The sequence below is a fragment of the Bombus affinis genome, chromosome 9, assembly GCF_024516045.1.
Source record: "Bombus affinis isolate iyBomAffi1 chromosome 9, iyBomAffi1.2, whole genome shotgun sequence".
In the NCBI taxonomy this organism is placed as follows: Eukaryota; Metazoa; Arthropoda; class Insecta; order Hymenoptera; family Apidae; genus Bombus; species Bombus affinis.
Window position 1 is genome coordinate 6,909,896 of NC_066352.1, and position 20,662 is coordinate 6,930,557.

The following is a 20,662-nucleotide window of genomic DNA, read 5'->3' on the forward strand; positions in this document are numbered from 1 at the left end:
TGTGATATGTAGTTACCATTATACATATTCATTTAATAATATTATATATTTTTTAGTTAAACGTTAATATATTTTTAATTAAAATATAAAAAATACAGTTATAAGGATAAAAACGTAATATGCAGTATTTTTCTTCAATGATACGTTTCTTTCCATAAGTATTTTATCATTTACGCACTTTTTCCGGGACGTGAGAGTATTGTAATTCTATTTATAAATTAGCGTTTAAAATATTACCTTAATTTAGTACCGTAAGAATATAATATTATGAATGTACTGTTTATTTGCTTAAGGAGGTCGTCCTTTCTTTTTTAAATTCTAGCATATCCCAAATTTTTGAATGGAAATGTACACTACATCCTTTGTAAATGATACAAAGATAAATATGAAGCTAATATCAGGAAATATTTTACTTGAATAAAATTCAAAATAGAGCACGATATTTTCCACGATACTTTAATAGATAAAAATACAATCTCGCATTATGTAATTTGTTAAGCAACTAATGTTAGACAGTTCCAATCACAATTACTGATAACCGATCAGTCATTAACAATTGCTCTTGGAACTTGGACGAATCGATAGGTCACATCGAAAAACCAATATCCCTTCCAAAAATTGTGCCGCGGTTGTCGATAACCAATCGACGAATCGCGCGCTTCTGCATCGTCCGGAGTGGTTTACGTATTTCCGGGTGGCAAAATAAATAAAATGGGAGCGCAAACAGCGCGCGATAAATCGGGATCCAACTACGATTGATACTTTATAGACGTGTCAATTGTGAATATTCGCGCGCCATTTCGAAATTCTCCATGTTAGCCGACAAATGGGTCATTCGGAAGTCATGTTGCTAACGAAATGACAATGGCGAGTACAAACATCAGTTTCTCAAATTCATCTTGAAATTTGCGACTACTTAAACCATCTCCTTGTGACAAATAAATTTATAAAAATGTCATTTGTTTTTTTAGATATTGACGTACGATCATGCGCCTACAGCGATTTACGAAAGTATTTCAATACTTATTGAAGTTTCAAGACTTCGTTTATATTGATCAAATGTGAGATCAGTTTGAGGATGTATATAAAAATTAGTACACAGCGTGAATACTCAACTTAAACATACATGTAACAAATATTAATCCAGCTGAAAATATTGAGGTTTATTAATATGATGATTAATTGGCTGTTTAAATACTTTGACATCTCTGTGAAATATGTACTTGTACTAAATATCTGGTAGTTTCTATATACATTTTTCTATATATATATATGTTTCTATATACATATAGAGTTGTTTTCAACTTTACTAATACAATCATGATAGTCAAGTTTCAACAGTATTAATGAAATTTCACAATGTTTCGTATACCACATGTAATATATTCATAAAAGGCGTCTGTTAACGTTGATCCATTATACGTACCATCGTACAGCGCAATCAAAGATGAAGGAAGTGCGTGATAAGGAGATAAGGGACAGAATTAGTCGAAGTGGCGGCGGAGACTATGCTTGAATCTTCAAGTAACCAACACGATCGCGGTAAGTCGCGTTTCGGAGACGAAGTGGCTGGGCGTCGCCATGAATATGAATGAGCCTTTCAGGTGATATTCCAAAGCGTGAAATAAAATAATTTCCACCTTTGCCGGCGCACTTCCCGTTTCACGTTTTTCCCAAAGCACGTGAGATTAACGGGACACGTAGGAATCCGAATGGAAATAGCTGGAGGGAGAGCAAGGATGTATCTGATGCTAAAATACTTTACTTTTTATTATTGGAAATTGTTGTTCCTCGACAAACATCAATTGGCGAATTCATAAAATAAGAACGATCCTTATTCGTGTTTAATTTTGAAAGATCGGTAGTTCCATTTAATAAAGTAATAGCGTGATTTTTTTTAATGTACATGAAAAAGACATTGTAGTGATAATTCAATGCGAAAGTAAATTATTCAATATTCTGCTTATTTTTGAATTAATTTCCACATCGGATAAGATGAAATATTACGTAACCAAATTGGCTGTTCTAAAATTCTATTGAAGCAGAATTAATCTCTTGACTTAACAATGTAGATTATTTATGTAGTAAATGTACGAGAAATGTATTTAATTAATTATGGTAAATATCTCGTGCAAGTATATATCATATGTAGTATCGCCTAAGTTTTTCGATATCGTTTGCATTTAGTAGGTACTGCTCTTCGAAAATTGTTCAGATCAGCCTAAATTGAATTTGATCCGGGTTAGATTAGTTAGACAAGATTGGTAAGTTACGTCAGTTTGACATGGGTTGGGCTGGTTAGATAACTTTTGATCACTTACACCGGTAAAGTATATTACACCTACTAAATGGTTTAAAACTGACTAGGTCAATTAACATACCTAGAGTTTAAATTACATTTTCATCTATTTATATTTTCATCTAGTTACATAGTTTACAAACATTTTGAAATTATCATTACATTAAATTAATTATTAAACAAAATTAGTTCATTGATAAAATATATAAAAGGTGAAGTAGTGCGCGAATTCAGCATTAATGGAAGAAATTTAAATAGTAATGCAACAATGGATTAGCATAATTTTAGTATTTAATGCTCCTTGCACGATGTACCGACGCTATTTATTATCTTGAAAAGAATAGAAATTTTATGCATTTTTGTACTTGTAGTAACAAAGCAATAAAAATGGAATGTCATATTACAATAAAATATAGTGCTCAAAATAACTAGAGGATTTTCTATGTCAAGTCAATTTTTATATCTACTTCTTATATCTGCAAATTGTTGTTAAATAATTGTGTTGAAATCAAAATCTTTATCACAGTATAATACGAGTAATGCATCAATATATCAAACCTACAGTTTTGTTAGTGTAACAGAATTATTCGCAATAGTGATTTTATTAATGAATTATTATGAATTATTTTGAGCAATGTATATAAATCAAACATAAGCATTTTTACTTTTTACGTTACAAAGCAAAATGATTCAAAATCTTTAACACAGATTTTAACATTTATCCTAAATTAAGACTAGCCATTTTTTACAATTTCCACACGAAATTAATTAAAAATAATAACACAAATCATCGTTTAAATCGTCCAATACCTTACTTAAAAAGATCCATTCTTATCGCGAGAGGTAGCACATTATTTATTCGTGGCCGTGGAAGAATCTGTGGGATAGATACGGTCTCGTTGAATGGCGGGGAATTTGTGGGAATGACAGTTGGTAGGGAACGTTGAATAGTTAGTAAACGTTAAGTACAGAGCGGTGTATCGGCGCGCAGAGTACGTACGTATCGGATTCTACGTTTCGAAGCTCTGCCCCTCAATCTCCTCTGGATATCACATTTAAATGGCACTTATTTACTAGCTGGCTAAAGTGACAAGTCCTGTTACTCCTGCGGTGAAGAACACGCCGTTCTCGTTTCCTTTAGCCTCGCTCTAAAGCTTCACTTTCTGCCGCTATTATCCCCTGTTCGCTCTTCCCGATGAGTTTCCGTTTCCCTATGGCTGTTCCACTTACAAATCGCGGTCGGCCCAGGGAAATTGAATTAGACTTAACGCTCATAACTGTCCGTCGATGGCCTTTCCTTCGCTTAACCTAATGGTTTCTATTTTCTAAAATTCTATGAGCCTTTCTCTTAATACAGGATAATTATAACAATTTCCTTTGGTAATTAATGATAAATGGATGATAAATTATCGTGAATGGTAGATATTAGTGAAAAGGATTAAACTCCTTTGTAGACGATGCTCTGGATGAGATTAAAGCAACATGTAAAGGTTCAAAGAAGGTTTAGGGAACAGTAAGAAATATTCATTAATGATAAAAATTCTTTGATCTAACTGTAGGTGGAAATAATTAGGGATCAATAAGAACTTGGTTAGCTGAAACTGAATATTCGGATGGAAAGTAATAGATATTTTAAACACGTAGGAAAGAAGTGGAGAATTTCCTCAAACAAAAGAAGTATATAAAATAATAAATAATAGTAAATGATTAAGTATATAAAAACCTATGTCGAATTTTCAGAAAGTAGTATTAAAATTTGTTCTTACAAAATTTAAATAATCAATACTGATTAATTTGTAACAAGAACTTACATATGCATTCCACTAAAATTACTTTCCCACTGAAAGATTCAAATCCCTCTCTCGTCAAATATCTACTATCAATCTTTCGAGCCCTAATATAATACTACATAATTTATCTCATAAGCAATAAATAAATTCTACTGTATGGGGAAAAATATTTAAAGTATTCACTTAGAATTTCCACAGAATAATAATAAAATTCATTCGTAAAATATATATAGACAGACCAGAGCAATTCGTCGTTGTTGTCAGCCATTCGGTGTCAGCGGTTTAAAGGGATGGCCGATATATACCGCAAAACATGCCCCATTGGTGAGCCACACGGACTGTCTCTAGAACGCTTTTAGAAATAATGAGGACCGGTCCTCTCTTTCTTCCACTTTCTTTTCCTCTCCCCTATTCTCTTTTTATCTGGCCTCCCTCGCTTCGTTGGGCTTTCATTTATTGCCTGATTTATCGCTGGCCGTGCCGCGCTGCGAATATATTTTATCTCCGTCGAATTTGATCCTGAAATACGGCGACGCGACCAGAAATAGTCGAGACTTCGCCCTCCAACGACGTAGATTTATGCAAAGATCCTTAAACCCGCTACGTTCACGAAGAATTATCAATATGCAATTAGCATTGGGCTTCTTATCGCGTTGATTTTAATGAACTTCCGGTTCATTTGCTTCGCAGACTGACTTTACGATGCGTATCAGGGAGACGTTTTGCCTTGGCGAAAACGAGGAACGACGCTAACGAACTGGCTAAGATCACTGAACTACATTGTTCTTAAGTTGAAATCATTCTTTGTGCTAAGGTAAAATTCGGACAAGAATTATTGTAAGGAAGTTCTTTCAGGGTACTTGAGAGGAAAAGAATATTTCTGGTTGAAACTTTCAATGAATTGGGTTCACCAATTTGGATATACAAATTTCTGGATATCTGGCGGAATAAGACTTTTCACTGTTACATCACTTGATTAAAAATCGTAGCAAGATAGGTATACACTTGATTCTTAAATTAGTAGATGTTTTCGCAGTTCGCTATTTCGCAATTTGCAAACTTTATTTGAACTAGTAGAGCTTAACTTCTTTTATCGACAAACTTACTATTGTGCTAGAGTAACATATGGTATTCTTCTTGCAAGATTACACTAATAATGTAACTTCAATGGTCCAAGAACATCTGTAATGGTTTCATTGAAGTTCATGAAACGCAAGTTCATTGATTCTACCCCACTACTTACGATGTTCATTCGTATAGATTCAAATTCGGATTAGCGGATTCAATCGGCACGAATATACACTTAATCATGCCCTAACCACGTTTCAATGAATAAACTTTCACATAACTGATATTTTATCGTAATTGAAAACCAACTGATAATATAAGCTAAACTGAACACGTTGTACACGTAAGATGATCAATACACGATTAATGTAAAGTTGGCGTATAACTTTCAACCAAGCCATACTAAGTTGGAACACGGGAAAGTATCTTCGGTGGCGTTGTCATAATCTTTTCGACAGTCTCGACCTTATTCAGGAACATAAAGTGGCAAGTAAGAGGAAGCTCATGACTTTCATAAGCCTTTGTACGTCTTCCCGTATAGAAGCAGTCACGCGTGCGACGTCGCAACTTGTTAAAATTCCATCGTGATTTCGAACTGTTGTTGGTAGCCCATATGACGATAGCTGCTACTGGAAGGAAAACCGAAAGAAACGTTGCCAGCGGGCCGGATAATCTCACGGCACGGATTATTGAGCACGTTCGGCGGCAAGTTCCTTTCCGTTTGCCTCGGATAAACCAATAAACTCTAACTTCATTTAAGGTAAACCCTTACGAGCTTCATGCCCGGTGCTATTCGACTTGCCCCGGTGATTCTGCTCGTTCGAAAATCCTCGTTCCACCCCGTTCAACGAGCCGATTAAAACTTTCTTTCCACTGTAAAGAACTTTTGTATCCATATTCTCGCGAACCTCGAATGTTCCCGACCCCGAATGCTATTATCGACCGCGGTTGCCTTTCGTTCAGCTACTTTCCTATTTATACAACATACTTTCTCCGGCTAACCAGCTGCATTATAAATCTCCAACTACCTAACCACTTTGTGTGTACAGCGTAGAGACGTAGAGGTAGAAACATCTACAAGAAGGGCGGCGAAAGAGAACAGAGGGAACTCACGAATGTAACGTCTTTCTTTCGACAATACCTCTGTATAAATAATCGATCTCCGAACGTAGCTTTCGACAGATCGGTAACTAGCTCTCTAAGGTTTTTCTTTAATGCAATCAATTTGATATAAAATCGCGAGTTCGTTTCTGCGATACCGAATCGAGAATTCTCTCTACGCAAGGGGAATGGTATAGGTTGTAAAGTTCGTCATTGCCGATTCAAGAATGTTCTTCGTGGTTCCGTTTGAATATCGTACGCGAGTCTTAACCGTTTTTCGAACGTTTCCTCGTCTACCGAGCACTCAAACGTTTTGGGCAATGGGAGAGCGGAAGAAGTTTCTCAACCGTTCGCTGAGAATTGCGCGTAGAACAATCGACAGTGTTATCTCGCGGAAAATCTCGCTCCATCGAAATACTCAGTGAGAATGGTTGATTCGACTGGTAACCTCCTCCTCTCTGGTTACGCGGTTCCAAGAGACAGTTTCCAGGGGCGCTGGCCCGATTCGTCTGCACGGTCTGCAGTTCATTGCTGAGCATGAATAAAACCACTCGGCGAACGGCGCAATTCCACGGATAAAATTTTACAGGATCCTGTAAAACTTTATGTAACAATCGATTGCTAAAAGTTTTCCTTCGGATTCTTTACTTTCTCTGTGGTTTTTGGGAGGGACATTTAGAAGAAGCGTTAGCCTGGATTCAAGTATTTAGTTCGTTGTTTTCTATCTTACATGTACGTTAGGTTTGCGTATCAGATTTTGCAAGAATTATAAATGGTACGTCAAAATTCATCTATATAAAAATATACGTATAATATACTTTATATATTTATATTGTATATTTTGTTTCTCGTTTGAAATTCTTCGTATTTTTTTAAATTCCGATCTATCTCTACATTTATTTTTGAAGCATTGAGCCTCTAAAGATACATTAATATATGTATTAAATTTTCAATATGTTTATATGTTGTAGATTTATTTCTCCCGTCGCTAATCCTTTTCACGGTAAAATCACAATGACAAGCTCGCAATAACAACGAATAGAAGAATCGAGATACAACGAAGCCTGAAGTATTTTTCGTAACTAACAGCAAAATAAGATAAATCTGTCTAACGAGTGTGGTAAAGTGCTTCAATCTTTTCAAAATTTCAGCGGAGCGTTGCACGCTCGTGGAATGTCGTAAGAAAGAAAGTTTTCGTACACAAGCGTTACGTAGTCGACGAAAAAGCGACGAAGGAAAGCTTTGCCAATTACGAACTCTGTTTTCTCCCTTTTTTCCTCCAGCCTCGAAATATTCTGACTAACGACCACTGTCTAATAGACACTGATGCTGACAAGAAAAATTGTACAAACAGCCGAACTAGGGATCACTTTTTAGCCAGGAGACTTTTTCGAAGTGCCTGTCGTGGGTTCAGGGAGATGGCCAGGATTGATGAGGTGCACTGAGAAAATATTCTTTTCGCACTCCAAGCGGTAGACAACTTAGCCGTAGACGTTGCATCCGTTCAAAGGAACGAGATCTTTAATTTTCTGTAATGACAAAGTGAACGTTCAAAGTGTCTTTAAATGCAGACACTGAAGAAATCGAATTCAATATATTTCCCGGTAGAATGAAAAGACGTCTTTGAGCAAACGACGTGCCGTATAATTGATAATAAGTATAAAGGAGTAGCTGTAATTTTCTTTTTCATAATTCGAACGAACGCTTGGTTTTATAGAATGGTCTGTTAACTATCGTCCGGAAAATTTCATTTATTATTCTGTGGAAATTGTGTAGCTCTGGGCATTTCGCAACTTTAAATGGTCTTTAACTTTAGTTTGGTAGGCTATGAAATATTTTGTTCTCCCTTTTTTATTCAGGCTTGAATATTCTTCATATAGAATTATTAATAATATTCTTGCTAACTTTTATACAGAAATCCGTTTATTTTCCTTTGATATATTTTCTTTTGTATAATTAATACCATCTACAGCTGCAGGTACTATTCGCATGGGACGTTGGAGAACAATTTCCTTTGAGAAGGAAGACAATATTAATTAAACGTAACATTTACAGTGAAGTAATTAATTAACTGTAAATATTACTTACAAACTTTTATTATTTGTGGTGCAATTATTTCTCTGAATTTGCAGGTCATCGATTTTTAATATTATTTCTCGACGGTCTTGTTGCAGTGTAACTGCATCCATTTTTATTACAAAATGGTGCAATAGTAGTACTAATATAACGAAGAAAATGGGGAAAAAGATACGAAGTTCGACAAGTAGAAAATAAGAGAATTGGGAAACTAAAAACCTCAGGTAGAAAACTAGTAAGGAAATAGGAGTATTCGTTCTGGTCCTTCAAGTACTCGGAACTTCAACCAGCGCAATCAGAGATCGTAACAATGACGTATTATATCCCGCATTCCTCATTATTCTCCCTCGAATACGAGAAAGGGAATCTCCTCTACCTTTTACGGTATTCACAATCACGGAGTAAAAGCATATCGAGACAAAGTACGTATATCGATCCACGAATCGAGAGCGATATCGTCCTTGTTGCTATGCTTCGAAAATGAACGTTTCGCCACTGCGTCTAGACAAAGATTTTTCGAATTAAATTATTTCAGATATGTCATATTAAAATCGTATATCACAAAATTTAAATCATATAAAACTGCGAAAATAATCCTAATAGAATTATTGGAATTATTGTTGTTTTAGAAACAAGATTTTCAGGAAAAATTTAAGAAAGTTTCCTGATGGAGTAATATAATTTTATATTTTTTAAATTTTACTTAAGCAATTTAATGAACTAATAAAATAACAAACACTAAAGAATAACACTAAAGAATAAATTGGTAGCGTATTTTCAATCTATCTATAGTTATCGAAGAATAAACTCTAAATAAGTATTAAATACGTTATTCGTAAGCCGACGATAATTATTCACGAATTTGTACTTTATACAGCAGTTTCTAAATGTGTCACGTGAGAAATATTCGTATACATATTATTCGAAGTAACTTTCCTCATTAACCGCTGCTTGAAGCATTTTACGTCAACATGTTAAACTATGATTTCTAAAAAGTTGACATTTTTTACTGAAAGCGAATCGTTTCTGTAATAACGTGTGTATGTATATATATACGCAAAGAAGAAAATGTCTAACATTTCTTAATATATTTTTCACGATTAATTCAATCGAAACCTAGACAGTTTTCAGACATTCGATTCCAACAATATTCAGTCATAACAAAACTCAGAATTCTATCATGAGTTATGAATTTTCAATGACTTCGCGAACGTTCTACTTCTACTTAGTATCGTAATGTAGAAGTTGAAATATACCTGGTCTCAGAAACGAATGAATCATTATGCACTTGGTACATTAAAATTTTCTACCCTTATCCCGGTATCAATGTTATCAAATATTAACAAATCTCCCAATGAGAAAATTCGAAAAGAAAAATAAGAAACGACTTGCTACGTGTTAATATACGTATATGATAGTAAACCCAAAAAGATTAATATGAAACCTACAGAGCAACTAATATTATGATAACCAATATTTTCAAGATAATCGCGTAACTACAGCATACATTTAGTTCCTAAATCGAATTAAAAAGCAGCTTAAACAATGTGAAACCACTTAACAGCGTATTGAATTTTAAAATTGCTTTCCTGTGAAATACAGAAAGCATGACTCGTATCTCTCTCCAGTAGTTCCATTCATATAATAGTCCATAAAGAAATTAATTGCGAAGATATTTCTGATACAGAAAAACCCATATCCTGACTAAGAAGATAAAATGTAATTTCACTAGCAGCGAAAGTGTTAGCAGGCTGTTATTAGATCGTGGGCAGCGATTACGCGTCGCTGGCGCAGCTATTGTCGAGCTATTCTACTTATTCCACTGCGCGACATGTCACAGCCGCCATTCGTTGGACGAGCATCGTTCCAAAGCCATAACCGTGGAATATAGCGTGCGTGTATACAGATTTAGCTTAATCACAGTCTGTTAATCAGCTTGATAACAACTTGCAGGAAACGTGCTTACGAATTCTGGTCGCCACAGGCAATTCCCCGGCGTGCAATCATTAACGGTATTGTCCGTCGATGGAAGATGTCGTTGCACGCGCGTTAATTATCCTTTTTGGCACGAAACAAGGATTACCAGAGAAGGATATAATGAAGTCTTGGCAAATTCACGTGCCAAAAATATCAAATTCATAGATGGCTATGTCTAATTAATCCGTCGACTGTTCGAAAGTATTCATCCAGGAATATCTGCGTGGTTGCACGTTTGTCGCGAATTTTCATTCAACCACGTTCTCATTTCAATATAATAATATAATTCCTCCATCCGCTCTGTCACTTTCCTCGTTCTCTGGTCTCGCTGCTTCCTCCTTCGCGAATACGTTGAATACTCGCTTTGCATCGTTAGCGAGCGTATTGCTCGAGTTTTAGCGTGGAATCGACTTCATCCGAGATATTATTAAAAACGACGCGCATTCAAGATTTTCATTAAAGCTGTCATGTTTCGTGTTAACAAATAAACGATCGCCAAGTAACGCAGAGTTAGAGGGATTTTGCTTACTCTCTATACCTTGTTGCATACGTGTATGGGTGTATAGGTCTTTCTTAGATTTTATATCAAATTCCCTTTGAAATATCGTTTAATTTAGAATCTGAGCTATTTTATCAGTAGGTATTTGATGGTGGCTTTAATTCTAGGGTATAAATGATAATCTCAATGTTCTTTTAACACGAACAAAAATTTTCCACCGTTTGCAGCTTTTGTACTTTTATTTAGGATCGAATCGTTGAACTGCTTAAATCGTTCAAGTCGTTCGATTCACTTGTACTCTGTAATCTCTTAAGATTGTATAATAATAAATAATGTTATCAGAGTACCACTTCATCGTAGCACTTCATAAATTGTTTATTACTTGCTATACTTATTATATAATATATATATAAGCGTATGTATCTAATAAAATGTACAAGATTTACATTTTTGAAATTGCGCTGCCGGCAACAATTTTGCTGAAAAATAGTGTGAAGCTAGAAGTGCGGCACTTGTCTTAATTAACTCGTTACAAAAGCAGAGTACCGCGTTATTACCGCAATCTTGTAACACTCTTCCTTTTATGTAGTGTACACTAGTGTACGTTATAAAATTGTAACTTTATTATTCAGTTCTGTAGGTAAAGATACTAGGGGATTTAACGACTTCTTTTAGCTAAAGAACGCTGTAATATTCGTGCGTTTAACTAAACTGTAGATTTTTGCATTTATATTTATTCGTTATAATATTTAGTAGCTAAAAAAAATTTCTGCCAAAGTGCTAACTTCTTTTAGTTATGATCACAAAAATTTAAATCTGTATAAATAATCGCAGTTTACTCATAATTAATGGACAAAAGGCAAATCTAGAAAAAAGATTTTACTTTCTTAATAAATGATATCAACGGATAAATACAATTTGATTTCCATCATTTCGAAAATATCGAATGATCACGTGCTTTTACTTACAATTCACTATGGGCTGTAATTTTCATTAAACGTTTCGAACTGCGGTTTAGATTCTTGCTGATATATAATAGCATAGAAATGTTAATAGCAGACTGAGCTCGTCGCTTTTGCATAAACCTTTGTGTCGTTTGAATTTAATATAATGTAGTGACTGATTAAATTAGAAATAATGGAACGTTTATGCCTTTATTATACTCTGTTTTCGTTGCACATGCTAGTGTATTTCACGTACTAACAGTTGAGTATAATTACATAACTTCGACGTATTTCCAACGTTTCCTTTGACGTTTCTCCAAGTAAAAGTATCTTCGATTATTGCGGAAAATTGGAACTAATAGAACGTTGGACTTTGATCAAACCAAAATTACATTCTTGGTTACAAAATCCGAATTTACAGATTTATAAATTGTAAGTCTTATTTGAATGCATTAAAAAATCATACTTATACTTTGATATTCGTGTAAATCACATAACTTTTAATATTAAATGTCTAATTTCTATGTGTTTATAGTTACACTGATATTGATGAACACCATCTCGTATAATTCCCTTGATAGTCATTAATCCAACTCAAACAGGTCATCTTCCTAAGTAGTTTGCTCGTAAACTATAGTTCTAAGCTGTAGTTAATAACCAATCCATAACGATAACAGTGTCAGTAATAATTAAGACAAGGGTCCAAAGACCTACCTCCTCTAATATTTAGTGTCTCCTACTGAAAATATGCATATATTAAAGATATTTAGTCCAAAATTCCAGAAACGTTTACATCTATCTTTCCATTTTCTAGCATTTTGTGCATTAATGTTTATAATCGTTCTAATAATTTGAAAAATTAACGAAATTCAATAATTCTATTTTAGATAAGAACAGTATTAATCATTTTCAGAAAAAGGTTAACAAAAAGTAAACAGCTGACGTTATTAATTCATTGACAAGAAATAATTAAATACGGTTAGAATATTTTAATATTTTAATTATCTTTTGATATATAATACATGGATTTTATTTAAATGAAAAATTTGTCTTCCTTGGCAAATATTTCTACGGAATTAAACTCTCATATGTCATATTAATCTATAAAATACGTATAATTAGTGTAATTAAAACTTAGATTCAGTAGAAATGTTCAATGTTAGAATGTCTCTATTAAATTTAAAGAAATGGAACTTTTATCCTCGTGTCATTTTTCTAGCTATACAAACGTACATATATTTTGGATGTGAAATTATTTCCAACCCTGCTCACGGCCAAATGCACACGTGCATGAGATTACAAATGAACTTGTTCATCTCACGAGATTGGAAGAACTCATAGTATATCCTATATGCGTGAAAACGTATGCACCCCTATATCGGCCGAAAGCAAGCCTACAAAACACCAATGGCCACATTGATGAATTGAAATATCGATTTGGAGTCTCAATGGTCCTGCATTGTACCAGACAGAACGGAAAACCTGTTGATTTTATGAAGAATACCCTCGAAGGAATAGCAAATTCGATGGTGCTTCATTTTCGTTCATTTGAACGTTCAGTTTATTATTTAAAAAAGAGAGAAAATCACAGTTAATTGAATTAATAAAACAAAAAGGTACTTAAGGTACTTTTCACTCAGATTCCAAATTTTTTTTACGCAATTGTGGCGATTGTTCTAATTATTAAAGTTACTTGAAATTGGTTATTGAGAAGTTCTTTCTTCTTAAACTTTAAAGTTCAATGGCTGCTACTTACGGTTAAAATATTGGAAAGTTCTCATACCTACCAACGGCTCTACCGTATTATACAACTGTTTATTCAGTCAAATATTCATCAGAGTTTATTCAATAGAAATAGACATTTATGAAATGAAATTGAAAAGTAAAATTTCCTTTGATTTACCAACAAACCGAGCTCACTTTTAGAGGATTAAAAACGGAAAGACATTCTGGGTCTTTGATCTTTGCATTACAGAAATATTTACAATCACGTTTTCATGAATAAATCCATTAAAGGAATTATTGTTAAAATCTTAAAACAATCTTTCTTCAAATCAATCTTAAAAAAATCTTTGACATCGACTCTTCTAACGAAGCCAGTATCGATCTAACAAGTAGATAATATCAATTCTCGCATTAAGACAGCTTACTCCGAACTAAAATCGCCTCTGTTTAAATTATAATGATGCCATTTACAAGCAATGTAATCGCTAAAAGAACATCACAAGCAAGATGAGAATTCGTTACAATTTCCATAAACACCTGTATTATATAAATTAAACGAATTTTTTCGTTTTCTTTTTGGCCTGCATTCGCGTTGCAGGTGTCATAATTAACGCGGTGGACCGCGGTATAATAAAGTATGACAGACATAATTAACGGCGTTCCTCATTTCGTGCTGCCGCATGCTGGTTTGAAAAGAGCTGAAAGTGACCCGTTCTTATCCCTTCTCACTGTTTTTTTCCCTTTTTTCCGCCCTTTCCCCTTCTCATCCCGTTCATTCTCGTTTCACTCTGTCTCCCTCGATTTCTCGTTCTCCATGGGTTCTTTGAGACCATAAATAATTCAGGTACTTGGGACGTCGTAAAGACATTAACGAAGGTAAAAGCTTTTAAGGGCGAACCCCGGTTGTATCCTGAACTCGTTATGCGGCTCTTAAGATAATAACTCGCAATCTCTGCTCACCAGTTCATTGTCCAACGATACACGGTATTTAGGTTCGACTCGATACCATTTGTTCATAATTGATCCCTTTCGTAACGTGATTCGTTTCGTATATGACGAAGTGGAAATCAGTCAATCGTGTAAGATTTTGACAATTGAATTCATTCACACAGTCACGTATTTTAACTTTTAAATGTACTTTTAGTTTCATAATCGATTAAGTTATAAATTTATTATGTGTCACACGTTTGCATGAATTGAAACAGTATAATCAAATTTTTATAATAATATACGTAGATTACTATTTTATGAGAAGTAACATTGGACTGGTTTACATCATCCCGATTATCAATCTTTTGTCGTTAAAATAGAGTGCTATGTATTGGTCTACTATACAAGAACGTTTTGCATACTCATTACAAGATATAATTTTATTTTGTGCGGTTGCATTGTTCTAATAATTATGCATATTCTAATGATTACATCAAATAATGGTAAATTTTCAATGGGCAAATTTGTGAAGTTCTCGTGTACGAATTATTATAAAATTTGAATACTTTTGAAAACTGCTGTATCATTAGTCGTGCAAATATTCATGGGCTAAGTAATAGGAAATTTTGCTTCTCATAATATAAAAATATTTTCGCGTAATAAAATTTTATATACGTAGAACGTAGTATTAATGTGTAACATGTATACATGAAATGTTAAATGAAACACTGGTGCAACTTTGACACGCGCTTATTTTCGTGTACTAAATATCAAATGTAGTAGATACTTTCGTATGTAATTATACCTACTTTGTACTCTTACAAGTAATGCATAGTAAATAAGTAATTTACAAAATAATAAGCAATGTTAATATATGATAGTAAAAGTAGATTGAACAAGTAATAAATAAATAGTTAAATAAAAATTGCTTCTTTTCAATATAAATATCAAAATTATAAAAATTAAAATTAAATTTTTGAAAGATGACCTTGATATATGAATGTATGAAACACATAGAGATGAGGATTTTTTAAATTTATTTTCCAGACTCAGACCTGCCCAGGTTCGCTGAAGAAATTCAGAACGTGACCGTAAGCAAAGGTCGAGATGCTTTGTTAGCCTGTATAGTGGACAATCTACGAACTTATAAGGTAGGAAAAGAAATTATCTATAATTTTTTACATTGAAATAAAGTTATGATTATAAATTAAACAAATTTTGTGACAATGGCACGTGACATCAAGTCCTCAAATTTATTTTTAACCATTATTAATTGATATTATTGAGCCACAAGTTACTACGATATATTTTAGGGTACTTAATTTTATTTTCTAGCCCTTATTTTGTATGATAAAGATTTTTAAGCCTTTGAACAGCATGCATGATTATCTGAAACCAATTTTATTAAAAATACATACATTTATCTTTTAGTCAATTAATAACATAGTATCGAATGTAAAAACATTAATAATTTTATCACATAAAATGTAGAATTTAAAATAAAGGAAAAATCTTTAAAATTATTTAATTTAATTTAAATTATTGTAGTAACTTGTAATTCAGAAGTTAAGGATTAACGATCACATTTTGAAATTAACAATGAAGTAAGGGTAATACTTAACTAAATCTCAAGTGCTTAACTTTAGATATAATTAATGGAACTATCCACATTTATTCAAAAAATGTGAGAATCTACATTTTATTAAGTATCACATTTAGGAACGTCTTTCAACCATTTGTTTCCGAAATTACGTGCTCTATTTTTACAATAGAAAATTTCATTTACTGAACATGACTTCTAAAAAAAAAAAAAAAAAAAAAACAACAATAAAATAGCTTCATTATGGATAGTAATTGGGATAGCATTAATTTTCGTTTAACATTATTGTAAAAAGAACTAAATAGAAAGATGTAACTTTCATGTATTAAATAAAATGCATTATGATAAAATTAGCCCGTGGCGATTCATAACCACTAAAATTGTATGCTTCAATATAAACTCAATGAATGAAAGAAAATTTGTCCACGCGTTGTCATATCGTCTCAATGTTTTGCTTGCATAATGTAGCAATTCTATGGAGTGATTCATGGAAATGTGATAGAAATTAAGGAGAACTGTAGGATGAATATTTTACATTTGCAAAAGTTCAGTGTTAATGTTTCAAAATTATCGTATATAACTATACTAAGTTGAAGTGCATATTATAGTATTCATGATAAGAAATAATTATTAATAGCAACACGCTGCTCTAAAAGCTGAAATCTGCAATTATTGTAATCTCGATGTTTTTGACCATAAATAAAGTTAATTTACACGAATGGATTTGTATCCATTGATATGAATTTATATTGTACATACAGAATGAACTAATCTGATTTAATTAAATAATAGAATTTTGTAGCAGAATAGTATATTTTGAAAAATTTTGTAAATATATGTTTTTTGAAGTAAATGCAACTTGTACGACAGATCAAATACACATGAACACCTTACATGTAAAAACAGACGAAAAAAGTATACAATCATATTTATTTCGTGGCCAGGATCAGCAATACGTCACTCAACTCAATCTATAAACTTGTCACGTTGTCTCTCATCTAATTCTTTGTCTTATATCCTTTCCACATATGTACAGACGAAAGCCGCATACAAGTCGTTCAATAAACGTACATTAAATTCTGCACGATGAAAGTGAAAGTACAACGAGTGCTTTCTCCTACTTTTCCAGAAATTTGAGACATCCAGTATAAAAATCATAAATTTAAAATTTGTAAGTTTTCTGGTCAGTTTTACTTTCACCTGCATAAAGAAACGCCTGCGTTTTCTAATTATCTTATACTAGATTATACGCGTTGCTAACAAGATTACTATTTGAAATCTAATTTCCAAAAGACTAATTTCAATATTATACATACGACATATTTAATATCGTAAAAGATAATTTCAATCAATAGTTTGCTTCTTACATTCGTTGAAAGTCCCTATCTATTTGTTTGGAGTCTTGTGTTTATTTGTTTCTTATCGAAAACATGTTGTATCGCTGTATAAGAAATTATGGAAATTTTCGAATCAAAGCGGCGCGACGACTTAGTCAGCTTGATACTTAGATAGCTTGATAACTGAGAGATTAGTAGTAAGTAGTACGATGACGATGCTAGTCAACTACGGAACTAGATGTAAGTAGAAGTAGCTTTCGTGTCCACAAACTGCTTATTCACTCCATTATGGATTTACGATATATCTATCGTTGTTCAGGCTAGAAATACCAGGATCCAATAGTTTATAGCGTTGCCAAAATTGTGATATTCTAATTTCCCATGAATCAATTTTTACGCTTTGATGATCAGTTATCTCATCTTTATTCTTTTTTTCTTTGGGTTAGTCTGAATTTCCCATAGCCCCTTTACATTAAGTGAAACCAGAGAAAATGTCCCTATTTGAAGAAATACACGTAATAATAATAATAATTTCACAATACCTAAGTATTTCAAAATATTCAATTACTGCTAAATATCTCGCGATCCATAGATGTATTCGAAACCTAAAATTTATATTTCTACATTATTAATTATGATAAAATATTTCTCAAATCTCGTTCCTTGGCCAGTATTCGCCCTATAAACACTGCTGACCTAACAAATCCATATACAAACAGGCCCCTCTACCCTGTATCCGACCAAAAATCTTAGATCCACGAGCAAATAACCGTCTCGAGGAAGTCCGTTATTAAGCAAAGCTCTTTTACGCTCCGCTTGAGAATTTTGCACGCGAAGGCAAGGAACCCGAGCCCGTTTGGGTCCAGTGGTAATTCTAACCGTGACTCGCAACAACGTCAACTTCAGCCGGCTGGCTCGTTCGTTACGCCAATGGAAATACATCACGGATGGTGTCACGTTGAATTATTAAAGTAATATGGTAACGACGTCGGTTCACACGATTTCCCCTTAGCCGATGCGGTGTACTCTGTAACCGTAAAGAAGTATCACGCCTTGCGCCACCATCCTCCGCCCCCTTCACAGAAGTTGATATTCCCCAGACGGGGTTACTGGGAACAGGAAACATGCTCCTCTGGAAAAATTATCGCTGGTCTGCTTCTTAACGCGTCTGGAATATCGTAATTCTGGACTCCAGGTATCAAGTGAATGAAAAATTTACGTAAACGTGCGCAGATCTGCTTGAAGGTAGATGTTAGAAAGTTTCAATTATGATTCTTGTTGTAACTTCCTTTTTTTAATAGGCAAATTAAATTTTTAGAGTAATTTTAAGCATTTAATTGGAAATATGATATTTGGCTTGGGTTACATTAAGTAATTACTCATTTTAGAGGATGTTCGAGCAGACTTTAGGATGCCGATGAGTTGTAACAGTCTAGTATAAATTTTTAATTCACTTACGCTTTTTGGATTATTTTCGATCTGGTTGGGTCTAGTGTTAAAAGGAATAAGTGATTTTCGGTGCTTTATTTAAAATAATTATCGGTATACTTTTAAAGCGTGTATTATTTTAGCGAAGAATGGTGTATTTTAATTGCAGATCATTTTTACTCCCTTTATTATTTATTTACGTTAATTTACTTGTTAGCTTCTCATTTCATTGCTCCCAAACTTCGCACTTTCTACTGTAGATGTATTTCAATGTAGATGCGCATAATTATATCTAAAGTGAAGGTATTATGAAATGGAGATAGTAAAGTGTCGAATAGTACCGTAGCGTTCATCCCCAAATAACCTTAAATGCTCAAAAGTTGCAGCACCTACTTTCCTAATAATTAAGTAATTACTCATTTTAGAGGATGTTCGAGCAGACTTTAGGATGCCGATGAGTTGTAACAGTCTAGCTGGTGGCGCATTATATAAATCACACTTAGTTTGAACGAAGTGCTCTCATCGTACTTTATTTTATATTAAATAACTTTGCATCATTTTGCATCTCATTTTTCAGTGAATATTAACTCTTAAATTATTCTATGTATCTGTGTAATTATTTCGAGAAAAATTCTTAAATAGTTGATCGCTTTTTCATGGTAGGTACAAGTTAATTTTTAAATGCTAATCATCTTTTATTAAGGTTTCCACTTTTCAAAAAATGTATCATTAAGTTAATATTTGAATCTATCTTTGCAAATTTATAATGTGTTTTGTATCGTATTGATAAACTTTTCAACATAATTTTTGTAGTAAATTCATAGAAATTTGACAATAACCATTTATACAACATTTGCTTGATAAAGGATAAATACAAAAGTTTCCTTTAATATTACACGATAGCTAATATGCAATTTTCCAAACTTGTTAGAAATAGAATTCTCGATAATCATCATCCGTCGATGTTTAATACAAAATTATGAAACAAGAATTACCTAATTCTATCATCTAACTAAAAAGTATCTCATTTAAAATGTTAAGTCAACCTTTATGGTTTTCTTTAAGTATTAGCAAAAATCGAGTATCGTAATATGAAGATCTTTGAACTTTTAACGCATTTTCTATCCGCCCAAGAGATTTTAGTCACATAGAAGACATAGCGATGAAGGAAAGAAAATGGGGTAGATTCTAAGCCTTCTTATACTTACCCCTCCATTCGGCGTATTCTGTGAAAGTTTCGAAGATCCACGAAAGATACGGAATACAAGCCAGCCAGTATATTGGATTAAGCGGCCGATAAGAACGAAACGATGTTGCATAGGGTGTCCAAAGCTCCGCGAAGGGAAACATCACGGATCGAATGGATCGAAAATGTACGCGTGAACAATCCCACAAGCGAATTTATGCTATCGAACACTTTATTTCTCTTGACTTCGATTTTCCAGCTTATAATATTAATCAATAATTATATTATAAGAATAGATATATTGATGGAAAATATATACTAAGAAACAGATGCTGGAAAATTTTGGAAATATCTTCAGAATTTCGAATGATTGAAGAAAATCTACTTTAAGCAGCAAAATACGTTTTTTCGAAATAATTTCATAATGCAAAATAAGGTAGAAAGTGTGAAATAATTAGATTCTATTAACTACTACGACTTTCTTAGTAACACCAAAACCTATAAAACATCGTGTTAAAGAAAACATGAACATTTTGCCATCGAACGCGGTATAATAGAAAACTTCGTTAATCTTTTCTATGGTTTTTTCCTTCTTCCGAAACAAGATTTCCTTTCAACGTATACAAGGTAAAAGATTTTTTCGATACGCTGTAGAAATTACGTTTAAGGAACATGCAAGGATATTTTGTCGCGCGTAATATT

At 33.3% G+C, this 20,662-nt stretch overlaps 1 protein-coding gene across 9 annotated transcripts in view; it reads left to right on the plus strand.

Moving 5' to 3' along the window:
* Window positions 1-20,662, plus strand: part of LOC126920752 (neurotrimin-like) — a 322,766-nt gene that overhangs the window by 246,790 nt on the left and 55,314 nt on the right. For all 9 annotated transcript variants that reach the window (XM_050731483.1, XM_050731482.1, XM_050731489.1 and 6 more), the window contains one exon: window positions 15,457-15,560. In XM_050731483.1, coding sequence (XP_050587440.1) covers window positions 15,457-15,560 — 104 coding nt within the window. The remainder of the gene's footprint in view (window positions 1-15,456; window positions 15,561-20,662) is intronic.